This window comes from Rhinoderma darwinii, chromosome 10, assembly GCF_050947455.1.
Source record: "Rhinoderma darwinii isolate aRhiDar2 chromosome 10, aRhiDar2.hap1, whole genome shotgun sequence".
Classification (NCBI taxonomy): Eukaryota; Metazoa; Chordata; class Amphibia; order Anura; family Rhinodermatidae; genus Rhinoderma; species Rhinoderma darwinii.
In genome coordinates this window covers 31,985,503-32,009,494 of record NC_134696.1, presented here as the reverse complement: position 1 = coordinate 32,009,494, position 23,992 = coordinate 31,985,503, and the positions used below count along the sequence as shown (strand labels likewise).

At 41.6% G+C, this 23,992-nt stretch overlaps 1 protein-coding gene across 5 annotated transcripts in view; it reads right to left on the bottom strand.

Annotated features, from left to right (window-relative positions):
• Window positions 1–23,992, bottom strand: part of SAMD11 (sterile alpha motif domain containing 11) — a 139,948-nt gene that overhangs the window by 72,232 nt on the left and 43,724 nt on the right. For all 5 annotated transcript variants that reach the window (XR_012850845.1, XM_075839703.1, XM_075839704.1 and 2 more), the window contains exons 3-4: window positions 18,599–18,768; window positions 1,574–1,624 (exon numbers count right to left, since the gene is read on the bottom strand). Coding sequence is in view for 4 of the 5 variants with exons in the window: in XM_075839703.1 (XP_075695818.1) it covers window positions 1,574–1,624; window positions 18,599–18,768 (221 nt within the window). In the remaining variant the exon portion in view is untranslated. The remainder of the gene's footprint in view (window positions 1–1,573; window positions 1,625–18,598; window positions 18,769–23,992) is intronic.

Genomic DNA, 23,992 nt, shown 5'->3' with positions numbered 1-23,992 from the left:
AAAAAAAAGTCATACGTCTCCATATATATTGTGCAGCCTTTTTTTTTTTTTCCTCTACTCCGTTTCCACATATGAGCAAAATAGTGTTTTTCATGTTATAATATAGGGGTTGAGTGGATTTTTTTTCTTTCTCATGTCTACATGTCCTTGTAAAAAAAATACAACACATGTCCCCCCCCCCCCTCCTTCCTGGGAGATCATTCTCTTTCATTGAAAAAGAGCTAATTTTTGATTAATGAGTTCCTTGAAGGACCTGACTGAAATATTAGAAGCCGAAGTAGCTGAGATACTGAAGCTCTCCGTTCTCAGAATGTAATTCACGAGACGCCCTCTTAAACATAAAAAGGCCGCTGTGCCCCTGCTGATTCACACAAGAGGTGGACAGATTAGAATGGTGTGAAATTGGCCTCGGCGTCAGGCGCCTCTCATATAATGCAGACTTCTGGAGCTGCGGTGATAAGTAACCCTATGAATCCATCAGTTCTGCATAGCACAGCAAAGACCGCTGGGCCTGTAACAACAAGAAATGCTTCCTACTTCTAAATTTTTCTTGTTTTTCATATGTATTTATAATAAAAGGTTAAAGACTTATTTTAGGGAGCCCCCTATATTTACACCATTATTAAAAGGGGTTGTCCAGTTTCAGCAAATTTATATTATTTTTTGTATAATTAAAAGTTATACAATTTTCCAATATACTTTGCTTGTTGTTATTCAGTAGGAACATTCATTGTTTACTTCCATATATAATTCTGTCCATCGTCATGTGATGGACACACAGGTGCACAGCTCGTTTCAGTCTGTGTATCAGAGCTGTGTCTTCTAACGATCCCAGCACCTGGGTGGCCATCAGATGACCATGAACAGAATGTTATCCACTGGAAGTAAACAATGAATGTTTCTACTTAATAGCAAGCAGAGATCTTGGGTGACAATCCTTTATGTAGAAAGCAAAGCTAACTCAAGAATGAATGAAAAATGTAACCCGGGCGATACACAGAACTTAGATTTTTTTGGTATTTTGGTATTTTGGGAGTTAGGCCTCATGCACACGACCGTAGCCGTGTGCACGGCCGTGATTTTCGGGTCGGCCGGCTGCGGACTGTCAGCCGCGGGCCACCCGCAAATCGCGGGACATGCACATGGCCGCCGTCATTGTTTTCAATGAGCCCGGACCGCAGAAGATGTCCGTAATAGGAGATGCCCGTTCTTTCTGCGGTGCGGGTTCCCGGGCCATGCACGGACCGTAAAAACTACGGTCGTGTGCATGGCCCCATAGAAAAGAATGGGGCCGCAATTCTCCCGTGGATTTTTGGGGGAATTGCGGCCGCAAAAAACACGTTCGTGTGCATGGGGCCTAAGACCCCTCCATTAGATTATACAGTTTATTTATGTGCAGATATTCCAAAACTACCATGCCACGCTGCAACCAAACATAATTATATATGTTATCAGGAACCCACTAGTGATGCATGTGACGGGAATGACATCTATATAATAATACACTCCTGGGAAATGACATCTTACATGATGTAAGTCATCTATGAAAGAAAGAGGAAAATCAGCCTGGTACCTGCAAGTGGTGTCTTGGAAGGAGATGTTTAAGTCCCAATGCGCCCGTATCCTGTTGATAAATAAACATAGTAAATCATTTCTACATGGACTAGGACACATCAAATAAAGCCAGAGTCAAGAATCAAACTGACCACACAAAATTTTACCAGATATCACCCCAACCCCCCCCCCCCCAGTAAAATGCGTGTTCAGCTCAACTCAACGTGTATATTATTCTGTTAAAAGGGTTGACGACTGTCGGACACCATCGACGCTGCTAGAACAGTGGGATCGGTCAGTGTCCATTTTTATTTTAAACTTTCCTCCTTTTATTACATGCACTGCAAAACTCTAATCTGAATGAGACTCACAACACTGGTAAGGATAAGCTTCCTAATTTATGAATACAATACTTGAACAGTGAAGACTGACACAAGTATATCAATAGGATAGAGGGGGTATTTATGCCATTTAGCCTTTGAAAACTGGGTGACAACCCCTCTAAATCTTGTAATATCTGCCAATAGTGGTTTACACCACACAAACCAATGACAATTAAATCTGCAACTTATATTTTATATATGGTTTTATGTTAGGAGGAAAACCAACGATATCAGTTACCAGCATATAACGATACACCTGCATATGCAATACTAGCTGCAAGTTCCATGCATAAAGTAGATTTATACATTACAGAGCATGTCATACTATATTGATATCATCAGTGCAGAGGTTATTAGTGATGTCATGAGTGCAGAAATGATTAGTGCAGAAATAATTAGTGATGTCATGAGTGCAGGAATTACTAGTGATGTCATTAGTGGAGGTATTCATCAGTAATATCATCAGTGCAGAGATTAGTGATGTCATGAGTGCAGAAATAATTAGTGATGTCATGAGGGCAGGCATTATTAGTGATGTCATGAGTGCAGAGATCATTAGTGAGGTCACGAGTGCAGGCATTACTAGTGATGTCATGAGTGCAGGTATTACTAGTGATGTCATGAGTGCAAGCATTACTAGTGATGTCATGAGTGCAGGCATTATAAGTGATGTCATGAGTGCAGGATAGTGATGTCACGAGTGGAGGTATTCATCAGTGATATCATCAGTGCAGAGATTATTAGTGATGTCATAAATACAGAGATTATTAGTGATGTCATGAGTACAGAGATTATAAGGGATGTCATGAGTTCAGGCATTATTGGTGATGTCATGACTGGAGGTATTCATCAGTGATATCATCAGTGCAGAGATTATTAGTGATGCCATGAGTGCAGGCATTATAAGTGATATCATGAGTGCAGATATTAGTGATGTCATGAGTGCAGGCATTATAATTGATGTCATGAGTGCAGGCATTATAATTGATGTAATGAGTGCAGGCATTATAATTGATGTCATGAGTGCAGGCATTATAATTGATGTCATGAGTGCAGGCATTATAATTGATGTCATGAGTGCAGGCATTATAAGTGATGTCATGAGTGCAGGCATTATAAGTGATGTCATGAGAGCAGGCATTATAAGTGATGTCATGAGTGCAGGCATTATAAGTGATGTCATGAGAGCAGGCATTATAAGTGATGTCATGAGTGCAGGCATTATAAGTGATGTCATGAGTGCAGGATAGTGATGTCATGAGTGGAGGTATTCATCAGTGATATCATCAGTGCAGAGATTATTAGTGATGTCATAAATACAGAGATTATTAGTGATGTCATGAGTACAGAGATTATAAGGGATGTCATGAGTTCAGGCATTATTGGTGATGTCATGACTGGAGGTATTCATCAGTGATATCATCAGTGCAGAGATTATTAGTGATGCCATGAGTGCAGGCATTATAAGTGATATCATGAGTGCAGAGATTAGTGATGTCATGAGTGCAGGCATTATAATTGATGTCATGAGTGCAGGCATTATAATTGATGTCATGAGTGCAGGCATTATAATTGATGTCATGAGTGCAGGCATTATAATTGATGTCATGAGTGCAGGCATTATAAGTGATGTCATGAGTGCAGGCATTATAAGTGATGTCATGAGAGCAGGCATTATAAGTGATGTCATGAGTGCAGGCATTCATCGTGATGTCATGAGTGCAGGGATTTTTTGTGAAGTCATTAGTGCAGGCATGTATCAATGATGTAATTGGGATAGAAATTCATCATTTATGTCGTTAGTGCATCTTCAGTGATGTAATTAGCATAAGCATTCACTAGTGAGGTCATCAATACAGGCATGATTTCACCATTAATTCTCATGTCAGCTTTGTCTCAGATTCCAAAGATCACCCCCTTCCCCATCCTGTTCAATAACCTATGCTGCAGAGTGTAGTCAAGTAAAGTGGACAGTGACTGCTACAGTAGGCACATGTCTCCTATCTGTTTCCTATACAATCTTTGCCAATACAATAGGAGGTCATAGCCAGGAGACAGAAGTTAGAATTTGGGCACGCCAGAAACTCTACTACATCTGAATTGACCATTTTTTTTTTAGAGTAGGTTTTTCATTAAATCCATTTCAGAACATCCCAGCCTTCTGCAGAAAAGTTTTATAAAAATAATATTTATACTGCCATAAAAAAAGAAAATAAATAATCATTCTAATTGGTTGCAAATCACTGGTAGATCTGAGAATGATGACGCTCTCTTGGATCGTGTATTGATCTGTGTCTGAATACCTCAATCCTCATGCAATAGGTTAAACTGGAGATTAACTTGTGGCCAGGGTATGAACATCTAGGGAATGTCTTGGTGCCTGGAACGCATTGCCACTACAAACATAGGAACATTCCCGGCATAAGCAACACAAATATGATAGAAGAAATCCACAGTTCACATCAACAATGTATCTTCTTCAGAAATTCACTAAATACTCAAAACTGTTTCAAGATAAAATTATTTTAAAGCCTATATTTAATTGCTATAAGTCCGCCCACCCCCATATCTGGGCTTTCAGTCCACAGACAGGCTAGCGTCATGATTTACAATTTATTCCTCCCCCCCACCAATTCTATAGTATGTTTTTATCCTGAGCTACATAATTTCTTGCTCAGTCATCTTAGGCTCTGTTCACATCTGAGTCAGAGGATCTGTTAGGGGCCTCCGTTGCAGATCCAGCAGGGTTTACTGCTGCACTATTGTGTCCGGTAAAATCACGGACACCCCGACGGAACCTATCAAAGTCAATGGGTTTGCGTTGGCAACCGGCTTTATCCGTTGTGCAATGGCACCTTTGGTTCCGTTATTCCCTTGTTTTGCTCCTCTGACGGAGGAGAACAACGGAACAGCACAACGCAGGTGTGAACATAGCCTTATGCCACAGAGGAAAAATGCAGCAAAGAGGGGCCGTCTATTGTACAGCAGAAAGATCATCATCTGAACACAGTTAGGTTTTCAGTAAAAGCACAGTGATTTGATATTTAATGGACAAAAAGCTTAAATGAGTTGTCGGAGAATAGAGGAAAGGATTTGAATTTTTCCAGAAAGAGCGCCACCTTTGTCCATTGGCCGAGTTTGGTATTGCAGCGAATTCAAATGAATGGAACTGAGCTGCAATACCAGACACTGACCATGTACAAGAGTGGCACCATTTCATAAAAAAAAAAAAAAGCAGACTTTTCTCTAATTTCAGACAACCCCTATAAAGTAGGTTTTTTAGATATATTTTTTCTAAATAGCAAATACATAGTTTATTGTTAAAGAATGAGGATAGACGTATACTTCATGCTGCCAGATGAAGAAGCTACACACACCCTTTCAAATTATTTTCTCAAATCACAAGTGGGTTTAAAAAAAATAAAAATAAGAAAAAACTACTACTTTCTCATCAGGTAAGTGGCACCTGTCTCAGCATTTTAAACCAGAAGCGAGGCGTCCGCCAGCGGCAAGACAACAAAGCAACATTAAAGGCATTGTGGCTCACTGTAATGCCCTCTTGGTATTTGTGTCACTATGCCCGGATTACAGGCCTTTCTTTTAGAAAGCAGCCAAGCGTAACCAGAGCAGAGGAGGAAAATCCAGACCTCTGTGATAGTTTAATGAGAGACGGTCAGATGGAATAAGTAGGGAGCGGAAGGTGCTGTAAGGAAAGTGGGATTAGGAAGAAGGGGTTTAGGTGCAGGGAATAAATTTTAGTTTTTCTAGTTTACAAAGAAGCATCAATTACTATTCCACCCGGCAATATACACCGGTTCATGCGCACCACTCCGAGGGAAACTCTCCACAAAATTACAAAGAGATGAACTTTTCAGCCACTTCTCCAAAAAAAAAAGTTTTTACAAAAACACATAAGCCACCAGGTCTGACTAACCCTTAAATTCTAGGTAGCAATTTCCACTAAGATCTGACAGAGAATGACAAGTCACAACCGCCATCTTCCTTCAATATGAAAATGAAATTCTCCAACTGATTTCAATAAAAATTTCGTTACAGCGTGATGTGCGGTAGGGCAGAAACCTCTATTATGAGGAGGAGCAGGGATACATTTTGCTATGACATGAACAATTTTCCAGTTTCTATCCAAGCTAAAGAGCTTTAAATGCAGAATCAGATGGATAAACGTCTTGTTAATATGACGATGTCCATCTGCATCCATTTTTATAGCAGTTGTCGCCTTTGGACAATGGTTTTTTGTTGATGATAAACGGATCACAAGATGCTCTGTTGCTGGGACCCCCTACGATAAACTGTAGTCTTTGGAAGAAGTGTTCAGTTCCTCTGCAGCGCCACCACAGGAGAAATTAAGCATTACACAACGCCCATTAAAATGAGTGCGCCATGCATGTATCCAGGTAATGCACATACGCGTTAGGTCCTCTAGAGGTTGCCGACACTTTTTGATCTAGCTAATGGATGACTGTCCTAATCAGAAGTCGTCGTCCCCCCCCCCCCCCCCCCGATTAATGCCGAATTTCAAACCAGACAACCCCTTTAAAATTCTGAACAAATGCTATCTATCTATCTATCTATCTATCCATCTATCTATCTATGTGTGTGTGATTGATGGCGATGAAACACCAGGTGGGCATGAGGAAAAATATACCCCCAGGGAATGCCGAGGTGGATGTGATGAGAATAAAATTGCATTGCAGCAGGCACCGTCACTTTCCATCTATCAATTTCCTCACATTGGGAAGCTGTGCGGAGCTGCGGGTCTGCGCGCTATATATAGAGATGTTCACTGGTACATTCTGTACTTGTCCCGTTTGGTAGGAGACAGGCAAGCGTTGCCTCTCTGCACAATGAGGTACAACCTTGTAAACAGCGCTCTGATTGAGCTAATGTTCATCTACACGGTTGATGGCTAAATACCGGCCGTACGCTTCCGGTCTTCACATTCGCTCCATGTAATATACTAAAACAGTTACTCCTTTAAGTTAACCAAATATCTTCACATGATACCCCATGTTATACGCAAAAGTGCACCAAGAAGCGGAGATCTATGCGAATGTTTGCATGGGGCTCGGCTTTAAGTCTCCATACATTCTTACACCAATGGTGTTTACACAGCTAAAGTAGCCTTCAAGTGTATTGTTCCTACATCCATATTTCCAGAAAGTCAACTTTCAAACCCAAATTCACTTGTTGATACCTGGAAACCATCACCAAGTAGCACAGCTGCTGTTGACTGATATTCTTCTGTACCGCTATACAGTACCATGTGTACACAAAACTGTATTGTTGAGAGAGATGTAGATTTGAGTCATTCATTTCATCTTTACATGAACATCTAGGGAAGGTCAGTAAAACCTTGTGTGTTAAAAGTACTGAACAGAGAAATAAGAATAACCTGCTTGTTGATGGTTTCCACATAGCACATTATACTATGAGGCATAAAACCAAAATTGGAAGGAAAAAAGAGGCAATTAAAAAATATATTGCAAATGGTTAGTAACAAATTTTACATTTGCGGACTATATAACCAATGTTACTCAAAGGTGAAGCTTCACTTTAAATGATTGCTCCCATTATTCTACCTGTTAAATGCACAGAAATCGCTTAAATAGCAATTCACTAATATACTTTCAATTACCCCAAAATATCCCCTTGGCTACAGGAGCTATATACAAGTACCCACCTTCCAGCTTGTCATATTAAATTCTCCCCAGAATTCACTGCAGGTGCCTATAATGCCGACTAGAAAATTCTAGATCTGGCGATGGAGATCGAGTTTTCGTTGCTCCACTCAATCGGCACGGCTTCTCAAAGTGCATCTCAATAATTGTGATCCTATTTAGCTCACAGGAATAGGAGGTCTACAGTTCTGCAGTCACTCCGTTCAACTCCGGGTGCATCTGTTTTTGTGATTTGCAAGCTGTAAAATAGCCCCGTCAGGTGACCACTGGCAATGTCCATGGTAAAGCCATTAGTTTTGGAGACCCTTCATCAGAGGATTAAACACAGATGTAAAATGTCACTTCTGCGCTCATAAGCATGTACGGGTCACTCTCTCACTATGACTTGTAGTAACGCCTGAAACTTTTTTTTTCTTTTTACAATTGTATTTGTTAACTATTTGTACCCCTGTTTAGTACCATGATGTATAACATCACAGTATAAACCAATCATAACTAGTGGAGTATCCCAAATACCAGTCTTGCTTACTTGTCAAAGTACTAGACCCACAGCGGGGATATAGGAAAAACCAGCCATCTCTAGAACATGGTGGTTGCCGTCCTTCTTCAACAGCCGGCGCCTCTCACCTGTTTCCTCGGCGAGCGGTTGCATAGGACTGAGTCTTGTTTCCTTCTTCTTTTTAACTCAGGAAAGAGGGCATCTGTTCTAACTCGGCAGATAGTAACCATTTCCTGTCCAAAGAAACCTCCAATTTCCGGAGTGGTGGCAGCTGCCCAGCAACTTTTTTCTCCAAAAGACTAAGCTGACTCTGGTTACCGTCACCACGACACATTATGCAACTCCATAGTGCATAGGCGTTCTACTACCTTATACCATTTTTATGTCGTTTTATGTGTACTTTTGGCACGGAAACACAGATTTTACAGAGTTAAAAATAAATAGCAGCTTATCCTTGCAGGGAACAGAAATGGGGGCTCATCTCTTGCGGTTTCAATCCACAAGGTGTTAACGGGGATTTGGGTCAGATCCTTGGTGTGTAATAACCTTTTCACCTCATCTGTACCTGGCATTCATGTTGTCCTGCATGGCAGAATGTCAATAATGTCGACGTTCAGTCATTTCTATTTTAGTGAGGTGACAGGCTTCAGTCCAGAAAGGGGTCATGGGGAGCTCTGCGGGGGTATGCCGCTTTCTATGAAGTCAGAACAGTTCCGGGAAGAGCACAGAAATAAAAGATAGAAGGGAGGACTTTGTGTAGTAAATGGCCGCACAGCAGGAGTCACCACCATAGGGCTAAGATGTGCAAGAATATTTCAGTTGCTTGGTTACTGGAGAGCCAAAATAATGCCGTGGTCCCCGCTACACGACAATTATGAATTTACTTACAACTTTACAACTTTTTTTTAGCTCTACCATTTGTAAACAACAAATACTTAGAAAAAAAGGGAACACGGCAATCGATAAGATAGAGGGAAGCAAACATGAGCAGGGCATTGGGAAACCATTCTGAAGAACCAATATTTATCTAAACACCAGCCAGAGGTCGAAATGACTTGACAATACTTAAAGGTCCAATTCCAGAGAAACGGTTACAGAACTTGATGTTAGGCCAAAACACGGTCTCGGTTATTCAGTGATATGTTCTCCATTGAGTTGAGGTGGTCCTGAACTTCTACTGATCTCGGATTTCCTCTGAAGCCCGGGAACATTATCCTTAACCAACTTAGACCATTAAATTGTGGATCTTCTCACATGGTCAATGTGGAGGGTGGGAGCAGGTTGGGAATAGGCGCACGTAGAGTGACTTAGCGAACAGATGCCATTGACTTTGTAAGATCCATAAATGTTGCCATATGGTTTGTGCAGATTGTCAGTCTTGGTTATTGCCAGTTATTTTTTACCTCTTTTTCACAAATGAAAAGATTTAAAACAGGTTCTTCAGTCAAAATGAATTGACTGTAGGACATTGCCTATGGTTTAGTTGCATGTAATAATATATAGTACCTGGTTTCTTAAGGCTACAGACCAAGTTGCACCCCTTTAAACTGGTCAAGCAAGGGCGGCAGGTGGCCAGGCAGCTGCCTGTGCCACTTACTAGGAGATACCTACTCCATAGAGTGCCTATCTTTTCCGCACAAAGACGCCTGTATGATCAGTTTACAGGGATGGCGGGAGTGCAAAAAGCCGCAACAGGAGGTTGCAATGCTAAAAGAAATATTGAAATTGATCTTTGGCCAATTTAAAAAAAAAAAAAGATATGAACTATCGATACAGTGGAAGCCCTTCATATCCGATATTTTCCAATTTGTCTGAAAATCGACATGAGAAAATATGATCCGTCAAAATGATCTGTTGTGTTCTTCTCATAGAATCCAACATCCTTCAGATGTGTCACCATCTATCCAGGACTATCCTAAAACTGCCCATGGACTTACAATAGCTGTCAGTCGAATGCTTGTTGGGCCGCCAGCTGTTCCTCCCGACTCCCTCATACATATACACGCTTGGTCAAACGTGCATGTGTTTTCAGTTTGGAGAGGGAAATATCTGAGTGGTGACCCTTTACAGCTCCATGCACACTGCCTGCGAACTGACAAGGAATTGACAGTCTGATAATAGATAAATAAATCCCTTCATTATCGGCTGCTCCTGAGACCCCCCAAGTCCTTAATCTGTATTATTCAAAGTACTGAACAGCCAAAGGAAAATTAAGGTTTTCTGCAATTTTGCAAATATTATACTCCACACCCTGGAGTCAGGTTATTATCCAGATGACAAATAAGAGGTCATCAGATGATATTAACAGTATAGACAGGAATTGTAGAATAAACATAAAGTATACAGCTCATGAAATGGTGTGCAGATTTATTTTATATGGAAAGGCAACCACTTTTCTGTATCCGTGGGTACAATCTCTGGGGTCTGCTAAAATCTAGCCAAGGGAGTACATGCCATGTTTCTAGGGGGTACTTGCATTGTCCTTAAGAGGTTCTCTTAAGGTGCAGAAAAGTGTATGGTGATAACTTTTTATATTATTTTCGTAGGGAGGTACTTGGAAACATTGAAAAACACTGTCCCAGAAAAGCTCTTAAAAAGGGTTGTCCAGGATTAGAGAAACATGTCCGCTTTCTTCCAGAAACAGCACCACACCTGTCCATGGGTTGGGTCTGGTATTGCAGCTCAGCTCCATTGAAGTAAATGGGGCTGAGCTGCAATACCACAAACAACCTGTGGACAGGTGTGGCACTGTTTTGATTTTTTTAAATCCCGGACAACCCCTTAAAAAATTGCCCAATGTGAATGCTAACTTATCTTATCTGCCTGTACTTGAATCTATATCCGTAGGACATCGAAACAATTTTACACTATTCACATATGTTAGTCTACCAAAAAGCTGGGTCTTTGAGACAACCTTTCATTATATTAAAGAGATGTAAGAGAATATTTGTGCCAACTACAGACATTTCTTATGAACATGAGTTGCCCCACCAAGATGTGACCTCTCGCTTCTTTTAATTGGTTTAGATATTCCCGTCTCCTTTATGTTTCAAGAAGCAGCAAAGTGGCAGCTCAGACACTTAAAGCTCCAGTCCGAGGGGATCATATTAATGCAGGGTGGGGACCGAATAGAAGGCTAGCAAAAGGTTAAAGAGAAGGGGCAGATGTGACCGTAGCTCTAGTTTAGGCCATCTGTTCCGTCTGGCAATGAGGAGGAAGATCGGATGACACGCTGGCATTAGCCCAGACCAAAAGGCTATCCAGACGGTGTCCACGTTACTCTGATATCCAATGATAGTCAGCAGCAGACATACCAGTACTACTGCGACTACTACACTCATCAGAGCTAGAGTCAGAGAAGGACTAGCCAAACGTTCGAAATTCTATAGACACAACTTAAATGGACCGCACAGATTTAGTTAATGATTCCCTAAAACTTGTAGGATACTCAATATATTGTACAATTCATTTTCAGATATGGCAGTGACCAGGTCCCTTATACTCCTGTGCAGAAATGTGACCTACACAACAACCCAGATAATGGAAGAGCAGTCTGGGAGGCCGGTAACACTGCTGGGGACATCCATCATGTGTCACGCCGTGTCCCAAGTTGTGTATTATGCACTAGGTTCTATCTGGCGACCTCATTACTCTTATGGTTAGGACTTCAGAACCTTCTCCTAGGAGATTTGTAGGATTGCCATGGAAATATAAGAAGCAGGCATCCCAATGATGGATGAACGTATGAACTACGTCGGCATGATGTACCCTAAATGTAAAAGTAACATAGGCACGCCACTCCAAGATCGAAAGGAGATATCTTATATTCTGTGCAGTTCTATTTATTAGTTATTTATATAGCACCAACATATTCCGCAGCCCTGTTCTCACTCGCTTTCCCCATTGGGGATCACAATCTAAATTCCCTATCAGTATATTTTTTGGGGTGTGGGGGAAAACCGTAGTACCCGGAGGAAACCCACGCAAACATGGGAAGCACATACAAACCCCATGCAGATGTTATATTTGGTTGGATTTGAACCCAGGACCCCAGCGCTGCAAGACAACAGCGCTAACCACTCTCTCCCCTCACTCCAAACAAGCAGAGGAGTTCTGTAAAATACTTTGTTATCAATCTAAATCACGTGCGGCAGTGCTTACTCTGCAATCTAGTTGACTAGGAAAGTTCTCCTTTATTCTAGATTCCAGCAGTCGCCCGTGCTGTACTCCCGCTACTGACTGTAAAGCTCAAGCAGCGGACAGTGCACTCCTAGGCATCCGTAACTAGCAGGAAGCCTCACTGTGCGGCTTATATTGTAAGAAGAGACTTCCTGCTGGATGTCTAAGAGAGTGCACAGAGCTGGGTCTGCTGCCGGAGCTCTACAGTCCGTAGCTGGCCTATCAGTGCTGGATGTCGGGAAATCAGAAAGGAGAAATTTGCAAATCAACTATATTGCTAAGTTAAAGGGGTTGTCCAGTTTAGAAAAAATAATTTCATACACCCTTTCAGGGAATTCGGATTTAATAGAGAGGCATCTAGTATTCAAGATCATTATCTCTTGGCCAGAGTGGTTAAAAAGAGAATCGCCCACTCTAGAGTACCTGTCCTGTATTACACAGACAACTAATTTATTTGAATGGGCACTGTGCAATGCCTAATTTCCCCTGCGGTGGCGCTGCAGGGAAATTAGACACTTACAGACAGGTTTCCCAACAAGATCACTGGGGATCCCAGAAGAGGGGCACTTTGTTATATGCTTATTGTCAAGGGACCCTTCTAAAACGTAGGGATTGTCCAAAGGGAGAACGCCTTTAAGGCTTACATTAAAGTGGTTGTCCAGTTTCCAAAAATGAATGTTATTTCTTGTATAATGAAAAGTTCTACAATTTTCCAATATGCTTTTTGTATTAATTTCTTAAAGATTTCTATATCTCTGCTTGTTGTTATTCAAGGCTTACCTCCTGTGGAAAAAATTCTGTACTGGTCATGTGATAGACACACAGGTGCACGGCTCGTTACATGGTCATGTGTTGGGGACACAGGTGCACAGCTCGTTACAGTATTAGATCAGGGCTGTGTCTTCTAACAATTCCAGCACCTGTGTGTCCATCACATGACCATGGACAGGATTTTATCCACAGGAAGTAAACAATGAATATTCCTACTCAATAACAGCAAGCAGAGATTTTGAAAACCGTGAAAAATGAATACAGAACGTATATTGGAAAATATTATATAACTATTAATTATACAAAAAAATAACATTCATTTTCTAAAACTGGACAATCCTTTTAAGTACTGCCGCATATGATTTTTCATTTATAACTGGAGGTACAATTTAAGGTAGCGCGTTTCCAAAATGTGTGGTTTATAAAATAAACCTGAGGTTTGAGCTGAACGCATTCCAGTATATTCTAGTATATTGTGCTGGAGGTTACGGTGGTGAGTGAATACAGCGACCTGGAGCAGTAGGGAAGGAACTTTAATACCTGGGTTGTTCTCATATCATAATTTAATTTACAGCATCCACCCAATAAGTATAATTTACTTCATAATCATCTCTATGTGTGGTCTCGCCTCACGCGTTGCCTGCTGCCAAGCTTCAGCCCCAAAGGCAGCTACTACATTGCTTCACAAGCAGTTAAAATGTCCAAATGTGAAGTATAGTCGAACCCTCTTTGATGTTTAATATGAACGCATAGTTCTTAAAGTGCACCTGTCATCCAACTTGCTGTATTATGAAAGGAATTAATCAATTCAGTTGGTGTTAATTGATATAACAAGAACATTAATTTTTTAGTTTTTAATTGGGCAACTGACTAAACAATATATATACATTTCTAAACGCTTACATGAATATTCTCGTAACTCCCATACAACTCTTGGTCGCCTCTCAATTCATTCTCTGCCTGGATGAGGATACCTCATCAAATGGGACAGAGGACCATCGTTCTCGACATAGGTGCAGGCCCCAGAGCTAGGACCTAAATCTATCAGACATTTATAGCCTGGCCCGTGGATACTCCATAAATGTCTAAGATGGGAATACCGGTTTAACCTTGAATCACCACTACTTGACATATTGCCGACATTTGAAGTAGGGTTACGTAGCCGGCAAGGGGAAATATAGAGTGGGCTCGTGGGCTTAGCCCGCTCTATACTGAGCCGACACTTCACTGCAATGACCGGGTTCAGAGATCACCCTCATCCCGGCTGTTTAATTAGGAAGATGGGGAGGCCCCCTCCGATAGCCATAGGCACCCCTGTGACAGAATTGCGGGGAGCCAATGGTTGTCATGGCGCCTGGGTAACTAATGAAGGCCCCCAGGTCTGCCATAATTCTGCTCCTATTAAGCCCTGCCTCAGTAAAAAACACAATATACTGCAATACATAAGTATTGCAGTATATTGTGCAAGTGATCCACGATCACCAGTTCAAGTCCCCTAGGACTAGACTAATAAAAAAAATTAATAAAGAGAGAGAGAGAGAGAGAGAGAGAGAGACAGACAAATATTGTCTGGTTGGAGTATACATTCAGTATATAAATGTCAGATAGATGCGGGTCCCCCCTCTGGGACGTGCACCTATCTCTAGTACGGGGTCCTCTAAACCCTGTTCTACTGCTCTGTGTTGCGGAAGAAGCAGGTGAATTCTGACCATGATTTAGGAAATAGGGTAACTCGCTGAGCTACGCTGTTTCCATAAGTCCCATAGAACTGAATAGTAGTTACGGAAACAGCATAACTCGCATGCTACGCTGCTTCCATAACTGCCATTCACTACTATGGGAGTTACAGAAACAGCATAGCTCAGCGCGAGCTACGCTGTTTTCGTAACTTCCGACCATGTAGTCAGGAAGTGGCCGGGAGTCAGAGGGATCAGAAAAAGTTAGAACGTGGTTTAGGGGGCCCCGTTCTAGGGATAGCAGGTGCGGGTCCCAGAGGTGCATCTATCTTACATTTATGACATATCCTGTGGATATGTCATAATTGTCTCCGATGGGAAAACCCTTTAATAGCTTTCATTTAGGGAAACTTTAGAGTCCGTGATATCGGAGACTGATAAAAAATACAGAAAATAAATATATCTATAAGCGATTATTACCATCTACACAGCCCCAGTTCTTCACACAAAACAAAGTCCGCCTAGACTTCTCTGCCTCCCAATTTGCAGGGGCAGGGCATTCGGAGATAACCAGCGCCTATACTAATAGCGAGATTTAATAAAAAGGAGATTTGGCTGCGATGCAATTAAATTACGTTTGAGTCTCTCGAGGTGAAATCTCATGCAAATTTGAAATCATAACATTGAACTCAATTAAATTCTTTCTATTTAGTTTCAAGTGACTTTGATGTGATTTAATTACAAGGTTTTCACAACTGGGCCAAATCACCATTTAGCAAATCTAACTTGAGACCGAGTCTGGACTAACGACTCAACATGGTAAAAAAAAATGGTACAAAAAATTTCCAAAGGATATATTTTAATGGAGAGTAATTATCATAAAACAGAAATATGAATTGGGATTATTTAAAATATTAGTAGTAACTCATATGAGCAGGGAGCACATATTATAGGACGATAGATTGTGGAGAATGTGTACAGATGTAGCCATCTTTATCTGGACTCTCATAACTTGCTGCATCGTGATACCACACAACAAAAGCCATTAAAAAGTTATTGAAAAATTCATTGAAAAAGTCAAGATAAAGGATCTTTGCACTGTGTATTTAGTGCATTAAAACTCAAGATAGAGATGGCTACATCTGTAAGTCGCATACTGCAGCATACTTGTATGACTGCTCTGCAACTTTACAGGAAAGTGGGTAGAGTCCAGATGTAGCCAAGTTTATCTTGACTGATAACTTGCTGCAGCGTGATATCACACAACAGTCAAGATAAAGATGGCTACATCTGTACCTAATGGTGTGCAGTGTGGATTAAGAAACTAGGGCATGACACAGCGCTGGTCAACTATTTCCATGGAAAAATAACATTAAAAAATGTTCCGCAAAAAGATGAGGAATATTTCAATCTGTAAGAAATGGAGGACCCCAATGTCCTGCTGGTAGAGCCAGGTACTGTTGTGGACACACAGGGACTATATATCAGTACATCTGAGAGGGGGAAGACAATACCCAAGCCTGAGACTAATCTAATCAAAGCAAAACAGATGCAAATGGTAATGTTTTTGGATATGAATGAAAATGTGGGGTGCAGATAATTCTTAACTTATTAGTAGTTAGTCCAATTCTCCTTTTCAATTCAGATTAAAATTGTCCTTTTTTGTTTTTTTCTTGAAGCCAAAGTTTTATTACACAAAACCTCACGTCACTGTCATACATCCTATGACTCTCAGGTGTGTGTCAGTGTCCATTGACATCTCACTGTGTTAAGTGTGAATCATCCGACTGGCGCCAGGAAAGATTGTTCCACTATCATTATTCAATAAATCTCAAGGGTCATCGCTACCGCACTAAAGGCAACCAGACAGTCCAGAATGACGTCATCAGTTACGTGGACAGAGAAGAGCAGACCTATCTCAATGATATACGGTAATAACATTAAATCCTCAAGCAAATGAAAAGCAAGTCGCATACGAGAAGTTACACAAAAGACTTAACGCCATAGTTGTCTCTTTGAACGCAGAGACGGTTTTGTCATATTCTTGATGTTTCAGAGAGCCTTAATATTTAGATCTGGTGCATGGGTCCAGTTCAGTCATTTCTAATGATAAATAAGTTATAGAAGGTGTCAAACTGCAACATTTCAGCAGATACATGAATGATCTTAGGCATTTTTTTGCTTGATATTTTAAGGAATAAAGAATTAGGCCAAATGCCCACGATGCGTATTACGTGCAGATTTGCCACGCTTATTTTCCTGCGGCAAATCCGCAGTGTGATACAGTACCAGCAAAGTAAATGAGATGTCAAATCTCATCTACACGTTGCGGACTTTCCGCGTGTCAGTTGACCTGCGGTGCATATTTTAAAATCCGCAGTGTGTCAATTTATCCTGCATTTCCGTCTGTAAATTGTATCTGACAAGTTTATTTAAAAAAAAATGCAACAAAATCCGCATCATAAAACCGCACCTATTTCCGCATGAAAATGTAAAATCTTCACCTAATAACACGCTATTAGGTACGGATTTTACCTGCGGTTTTGATGCAGACTGCACCAAATTACGCAATGTGTGCATGTAGTCTTAGGCTGGGTTCACACGACCATGTTATGTCCGTAATGGATGGAACGTATTTCGGCCGGAAGTCCCGGACCGAACACAGTGCAGGGAGCCGGGCTCCTAGTATCATACTTATGTACGATGCTAGGAGTCGCTGCCTCGCTGCAGGACAACTGTCCCGTACTGTAATCATGTTTTCAGTACGGGACAGTTGTCCTGCAGTGAGGCAGGGACTCCTAGCGTCGTACATAACTATGATGCTAGGAGCCTGGCTCCCTGCACTGTGTTCAGTCCGGGACTTGCGGCCGAAATACGTTCCGTCCATTACGGATGTAACATGCTCATGTGAACCCAGCCTTAGGTTTCAAAAAGAAGCAGTAACCCAGACACCGTTTCCAAAAATAGACCCCAAACTAAACGAAATATGTATGTTGGTCCTCGGATATTTACACCAAACTGACTAATATTTAGTTTTCATCTGTACTGGCTACCGGCACACAGTGGAAGCAAATCTTTTTTTAGGCTATGAATTTACTTATTGCCGTAAAGTTGTTGGCATAAAGTTATTACATCCTAATAAATTGAGAGTTTCAGACTGTGTATAGGACAAACATTGAGCAGCATGAAGGCGCAGTGGTTACCACTGTTGCCTTGGAGCCCTGGATTTAAAAGCCACCAGGGGGAACAAGTTAATTCTGTATGTTCTCCCTCTTTCACCTGCATACTCCAGTTTCTTGACTTCCTAAAAAACTGAGCCTAGTGTGCAAACATCTGAGATCGGGATATTACAATGCAAGCCCTATCGGGGACGGATTTGACTCAAGACAATCACTATATAACGCTCCCGACTATGATGGTGCTATATGAGCAACAGCAGATGAACTTTATTTCAGAGAAAAGCAATTTATCAAAGTTTTACTGAATCACAGCAAACCCTGCAACCGGAGCAAGAGTAATAGCAAAGAACCTAATCGGCTGTAGAGGAGTCATAATATGGGAACTAGGAGAGAGACTTGTATCTCTAGAGCAGACATTCTCCCACCCTCACATTTTACAAGATTAGCAAAGCAGTGCCGGCCTGTCTCATGCTGGGACGGGATCAGTGAATGCAGCAGGTGTTGTCCGAAAGGCACAAACTGATCCTGTTTCCATGAAAATGTTGCCAGCATGAGGAAGGAATCAGCCAAAATGAGCCCACACAGGACGGCAGTTCAAAGCCTCTACCCCAGGGGCACTGGGAGCTTGTTAAACGCCGCGTCTCGTTAGGACATGTACCTTCTTTTCATGATACTGATGTGCAGATCTTCTTCCAGCTTTACAGAATGGATTTCTCCATTGCCTTTGGGACTCTCCTCCCCTGGGGAGAACACAGAGCAGGGCTCCTTTTTCGGTATCCTGCTAGGTGGAAGTGGTATAGTTCTTTTTTCAGCTAGTCGACCCCGATTCTGTGCAAAAAGGAGAAAATAAAGACCCTAAAGTATTCTGAAGAACATCGTTCAGCATTTTTATTACCAAAACTGTACAATTATAATAAAAGATCTTGATGTCAAAAACAACATTTAAGAAGAACGGTTCAAACACTATTACAAAAGTAACATAAACATGTCTCGTCATTTATAGGGGTTTTTATGAGACTCACAAATAAAAATTGAGACGTGAGGATAATATGTGGACACTTTATAATGTACAACACGTCCCAATTCTGTTCCCCGGGGCCATGGTTGCAGACAGTCCTGTATTTGCTTACATGGACTTTATCCAGGGGGTAGTAATATGAATAGATCTCAGTAACATTGCTGCAGGCAGTCCTGTATTTTTTTTTTTTTACCTACAGTGGGATAACCTAGAAGGTATGAGCACATAGAACCCTACATATTCATTCCTCATCTTTCAAGATCCCATCCGTGGTCCCATTAGTGCTCTATGGGCATGCTCCCTGCAACTCTAATAAGCGACCCAAGCCGCATCTCCAAAACCAAATCAAAACACAAAATCCATCAGAAAGTGGGAGCCCCCTGTGAACTCACTTCACTAAACTTTATTTTCTCCATCCCAAAGAATGCCATCTGCCAGAGTTTAGTAGTCACTAAGTATAGTATATAATTGCCGTACACATAGGATTGTTAGACCTGTAACTGAAGATACTGCATAGAACATTGGCTACCAATGAAATTACCATAGGGGTGCCCAAAAAAACATATTCCTCTTCCAATAAACCTGTACTTCCATTGTCACCTCAAAAAAGGCATAGGGGGCAAGTAATGCATTCTAGAATCTAAATTCTGGCCATGGTTAGTTGACTGCTTTGGCAGCACCTATGCCGAGCTTCTTAGGCCAGGCTAAAATCATTTTGTCATCTATACTGTAAAAAAGTGACTGCTCTTACTGCGGTTTCTGTCTTCTGGGGAACCCTGGTTGATATACACTGGCATAGAGTAACAAAAATACTCTCTTGCATTTTATAAAAAAATTATCCCCTATCATCAAAGCTCCTATACATACAACGTACACATATGCGTGTGAACTCTGATTTTCTGTTACGTCATAATGGCAGAAAAACAGAATTCAAGCTGTGACGGATCCGTCACCCGACAGACACCAGCGGCGCCCCATTGACTTATAACAGGGTCCATTGGGTTCTGTCATTTTGCCATGAAATAAAATTAAACTGCATGCTGCGCTATATTCTCTGTCAAATGTGACGGAAACGGCAAAGGAAGCTCCAATGCAGATGTGATTGGAGCCTTACATAATCATACAAGGAACTGCATACAAATAACAATACACTTAAATGTCATGAACTGCATGTTTTAGTCAAGCTAAAACAATTTCTATGATATACTGCAAACACAGTAAAACAGCAAGTCTCAAAAACGTAAGCAATACCAATATGATCTTTAAAACTGTTTAAAAAGGGGAGCTTTACTTTTAAGGGTACATTCACACACAGCGTAAACCCGGCGGAATTCCATCTGAATTTTCCATGCAGAAATTCAGCAGCATTTTCGCAAGAGAAATGGACATGCTGCACATTGAGAATCCGTGTTGCTGGTCAATTTCCTCATGTGGTTTCTGAATTTTTTTTCCGCAGCATTTGGATGACATTTGTGCAAATCACATTCATTATCTGTGTGCAATGATAATACTAAGCACCCATCCCCCTCATGAATAGTAGGTGTGATAGTGGTTGTTCATCAGTATTTTACACCTGTGTAACCTTCCTCCATGTAGCATTGTGCTAGTCTGCATCCTGCTGGGTGCTGGCGATTGAGCTTGACCTTGTATCAGTAAGGGTATGTTCACACGCTGAGCCAAAAACGTCTGAAAATACGGAGCGGTTTTCAAGGGAAAACAGCACCTGATTTTCAGACGTTTTTTGAGCAACTCACGTTTTTCGCGCCGTTTTTTGAGCTGTATTCAATAGAGTCTATGAGAAAACGGCTCCAAAAACGTCCCAAGAAGTGTCCTGCACTTCTTTTGACGAGGCTGTAATTTTACGCGTCGTCTTTTGACAGCTGTCAAACGACGACGCGTAAATTACAGGTCGTCGGCACAGTACGTCGGCAAACCCATTCAAATGAATGGGCAGATGTTTGCCGACGTATTGGAGCCGTATTTTCAGGCGTAAATCGAGGCATAATACGCCTCGTTTACGCCTGAAAATAGGTCGTGTGAACCCAGCCTAAGTATGGTTTTTTTTTGTGATTTTTTTAGTAAATATATGACACCTTTTTCTGTGGTTTGTAATTTATTTGGGTGTAGGGACTCGTAAGACAATGAGGACCCTTGACGCGGGTTGCGAGCTTGCGTATTTTGGCCAAAATATCAACTCTTTCATGTTTATCATGGATACTTTTTTCAGGATGCAGCCAGGCTTTTAGAATGCTGGGGGATAGTGGTGTGTCAGTACTTAGTGGGGTGCACCTAGACAGTGCTGAACAGCCCGCCTAATCTAATAGTATGGGCGTGGTTAATAGGCTGCAAACCAGCATGGTGCACTTCACGTAACCACGTGACTGGCACACTTCTAGAAGCCTTATCTGTGTGCAATGATAATATTAAGCACCCACCCCCCTCATGAATAGTAGGTGTGAGAGTGGATGTTCATCAGTATTTTACACCTGTGTAACCTTTCTCCATGTAGCATTGTGCTTGTCTGCATCCTGCTGGGAGCTGGCGATTGAGCTTGCCCTTGTATCAGTAAGTACCACCTTGCTGCTACTGTGATACTCTGCAGAGTTTCCGCAAGGAAAATACGGATGGAAATTGTGCAGTATTTGCGCTGCAATGGGACGTAACCTAAGAGGTGATCAAGGAGCAGGCAAAAATAGGTTAGAACAAGCAAAATTGTTATATTTATTGAAAAAAAACAAAAAAAACCGTTTTTCTACATTATAATAATTTCTAAGAACAGTAACTCCTACTATCCAGAGATATTTTCTTCACACCCACTGACCTTCACTGCATAATGCAAATTGGCACGTAATAAGCTAATGGTAGCCAGAAAATGAAGAACCAGTACATCCTGCCAGACGTAAAAAAATAAAAAATAAAAAATAAGTCTACTCGGAGAGGACACAGGAAAGGATTCATTGTGATTGAATGTGCGTCAGAGAGAAAAGATAGCGACTGGATCATAAAAACTCTTTATGGCCATTAAGGTGCTGAGGGGCAGTTAGCAATAGGCAGAGCACATCTAGGGACTAGTGATTAATACCAAGAAAGGATATGCAGGCATTTAACTGCAACACTGGGAGGGAAGGTGACTATCTGCACAAGAAGAGACACTATTTGCCAGCTGTCACAGCTCCTGTCTGACCTTTCACCCCCTCAAAGACTTCTGTAGATGTCACAGTGCTCCTCCAGGTCTAATGAGCATTTACAGAAGACAAAAAAAATTAAGAAAAATACAAACAGATAGGGAAAAACTCAATGTGTAGTGTAGATTCCCCTACTACACAATCAAAATGATTTATCACCTGTTATTAAAATAGTGCCACATATTTTGCTGTGCTGTACCTTTTTAAAAGAGCGATCGGGAAAAATAAATACAGTGTTATGTCTGGTGCCCACCCTAAGGGGGAGCTGCATGACACAGGAATTCTCTCTATGGTGTTCACTGTACCATACACCACCCCCTCGGGCCCTGCACTAGGCATAACACAGTGGGCACATTTAAGAATGCGGTTTAAGTTTTAGACACTGTAAATTTAGACAAGGCAACAAAATTTATCACAGTCGTGAATGCTGCATGATAAATTTGGCGCATCTAGATGGACATGCTAGAAACTTTTCTCTTCCTTATACCGCCTATTAGTTGGCTTAGTTTACGCCACTTTTTATAGCCATAATTTTGGTGCATGGTGTCGCATGTTAACCATGCCGCTTTTGCTTGACCACACCTCCATGTCAGAAAAATTATGTAAAACAGGTGATAAGGGTGGCGCACAGCACGTATGCCAGAATTCTGCCACATTTTAAATAGTAAATCTGCCTCGGTGTATCAGTTTTGCTTTGAGTTCATGTTGGTTCTTACTATCTCAATACTAGGAACAATTCACCCAATTGTACATTTTTGGAGTGATGGAGGAAACCAACAAGAACATATAAACTACATAAAAAGGATACCAGGGTGCAGTCAAACTCCTGGCTCTAGTGCTACAATGAAACAGTACCATCTACTAAACAATTGTGCGGCTAATAAATGGGTTTCTCTAAGGGCTCATTCAGACGAGCATGTAACTCGTCCATGTGACGGCCGATAAGACAACGGCCATCACATGGACACATGTATTTCAATGGGGCTGTTCAGACGGCCGTTGTTTCAACGGAGCGTGTGAAGGGTCCGTGGAAAAATAGGACAAGTCCTAGTTTCTTGTGTTTTCACGCATCCCTCCATAGACTCTAGTCTATGAGGGATCCGTGATAACGCGTCCCGCACGGGTGCACCTTGGACATGATAAACTTCAGTTTTTCACGTCTGAGGTTGCATATGCTCACCTGAATGTAGCCTAAGGGTAAAGCGCACATTGTGCTGGCTATGTTGGCATTTTCTAACATGTAGTCTGTTCAGACTCATGGACCACTTCATTCAGGAAGAACACACTCCCGGCATGCCTGACGACACAGGTTTTCTATAATGATGAAATCCACCCATAAAGCTGCCCATACATAAGATCTCAGGTGTACAGGGGATGGTCTGGCAATCTTACAGAGGATCTGTCACTAGGTCATAAGTTGAACTAGTTAGCTGACCTGAATAGCGCTGTCTCCTTGAAACCAGCGCTGTTTTTTTGTTCTTTTTCTTGGACCCCCTCGTTCCAGAGATATGACCCACTGTCGTGTTGGTACTCTCTATGTGAATTTGCTGTAGTCAACTGGGCGTGATATACCTTCAAGCTGCCTTGCGCTGATTGGTCAGCATCAGAGGCAGGGAAGCTAGCTCCACCCCATTGGCTAACTACAGCAAATTAGCAAAGACGGAGCCAACACCACAGTGGGCCATATCTCTGGAACGAGGGGGTCCAGTAAAAAAAGAACAGAGCTGGATTCAGGGAGACAGCGCTATTCAGTTCAGTTAACCAGTTCAACGTATACGACCTAGTGATAGGTCCCCTTTAAAATCTCCCATTGGAGAAAGGAAGGTTGGACAGATTGGTTTTTAATCCG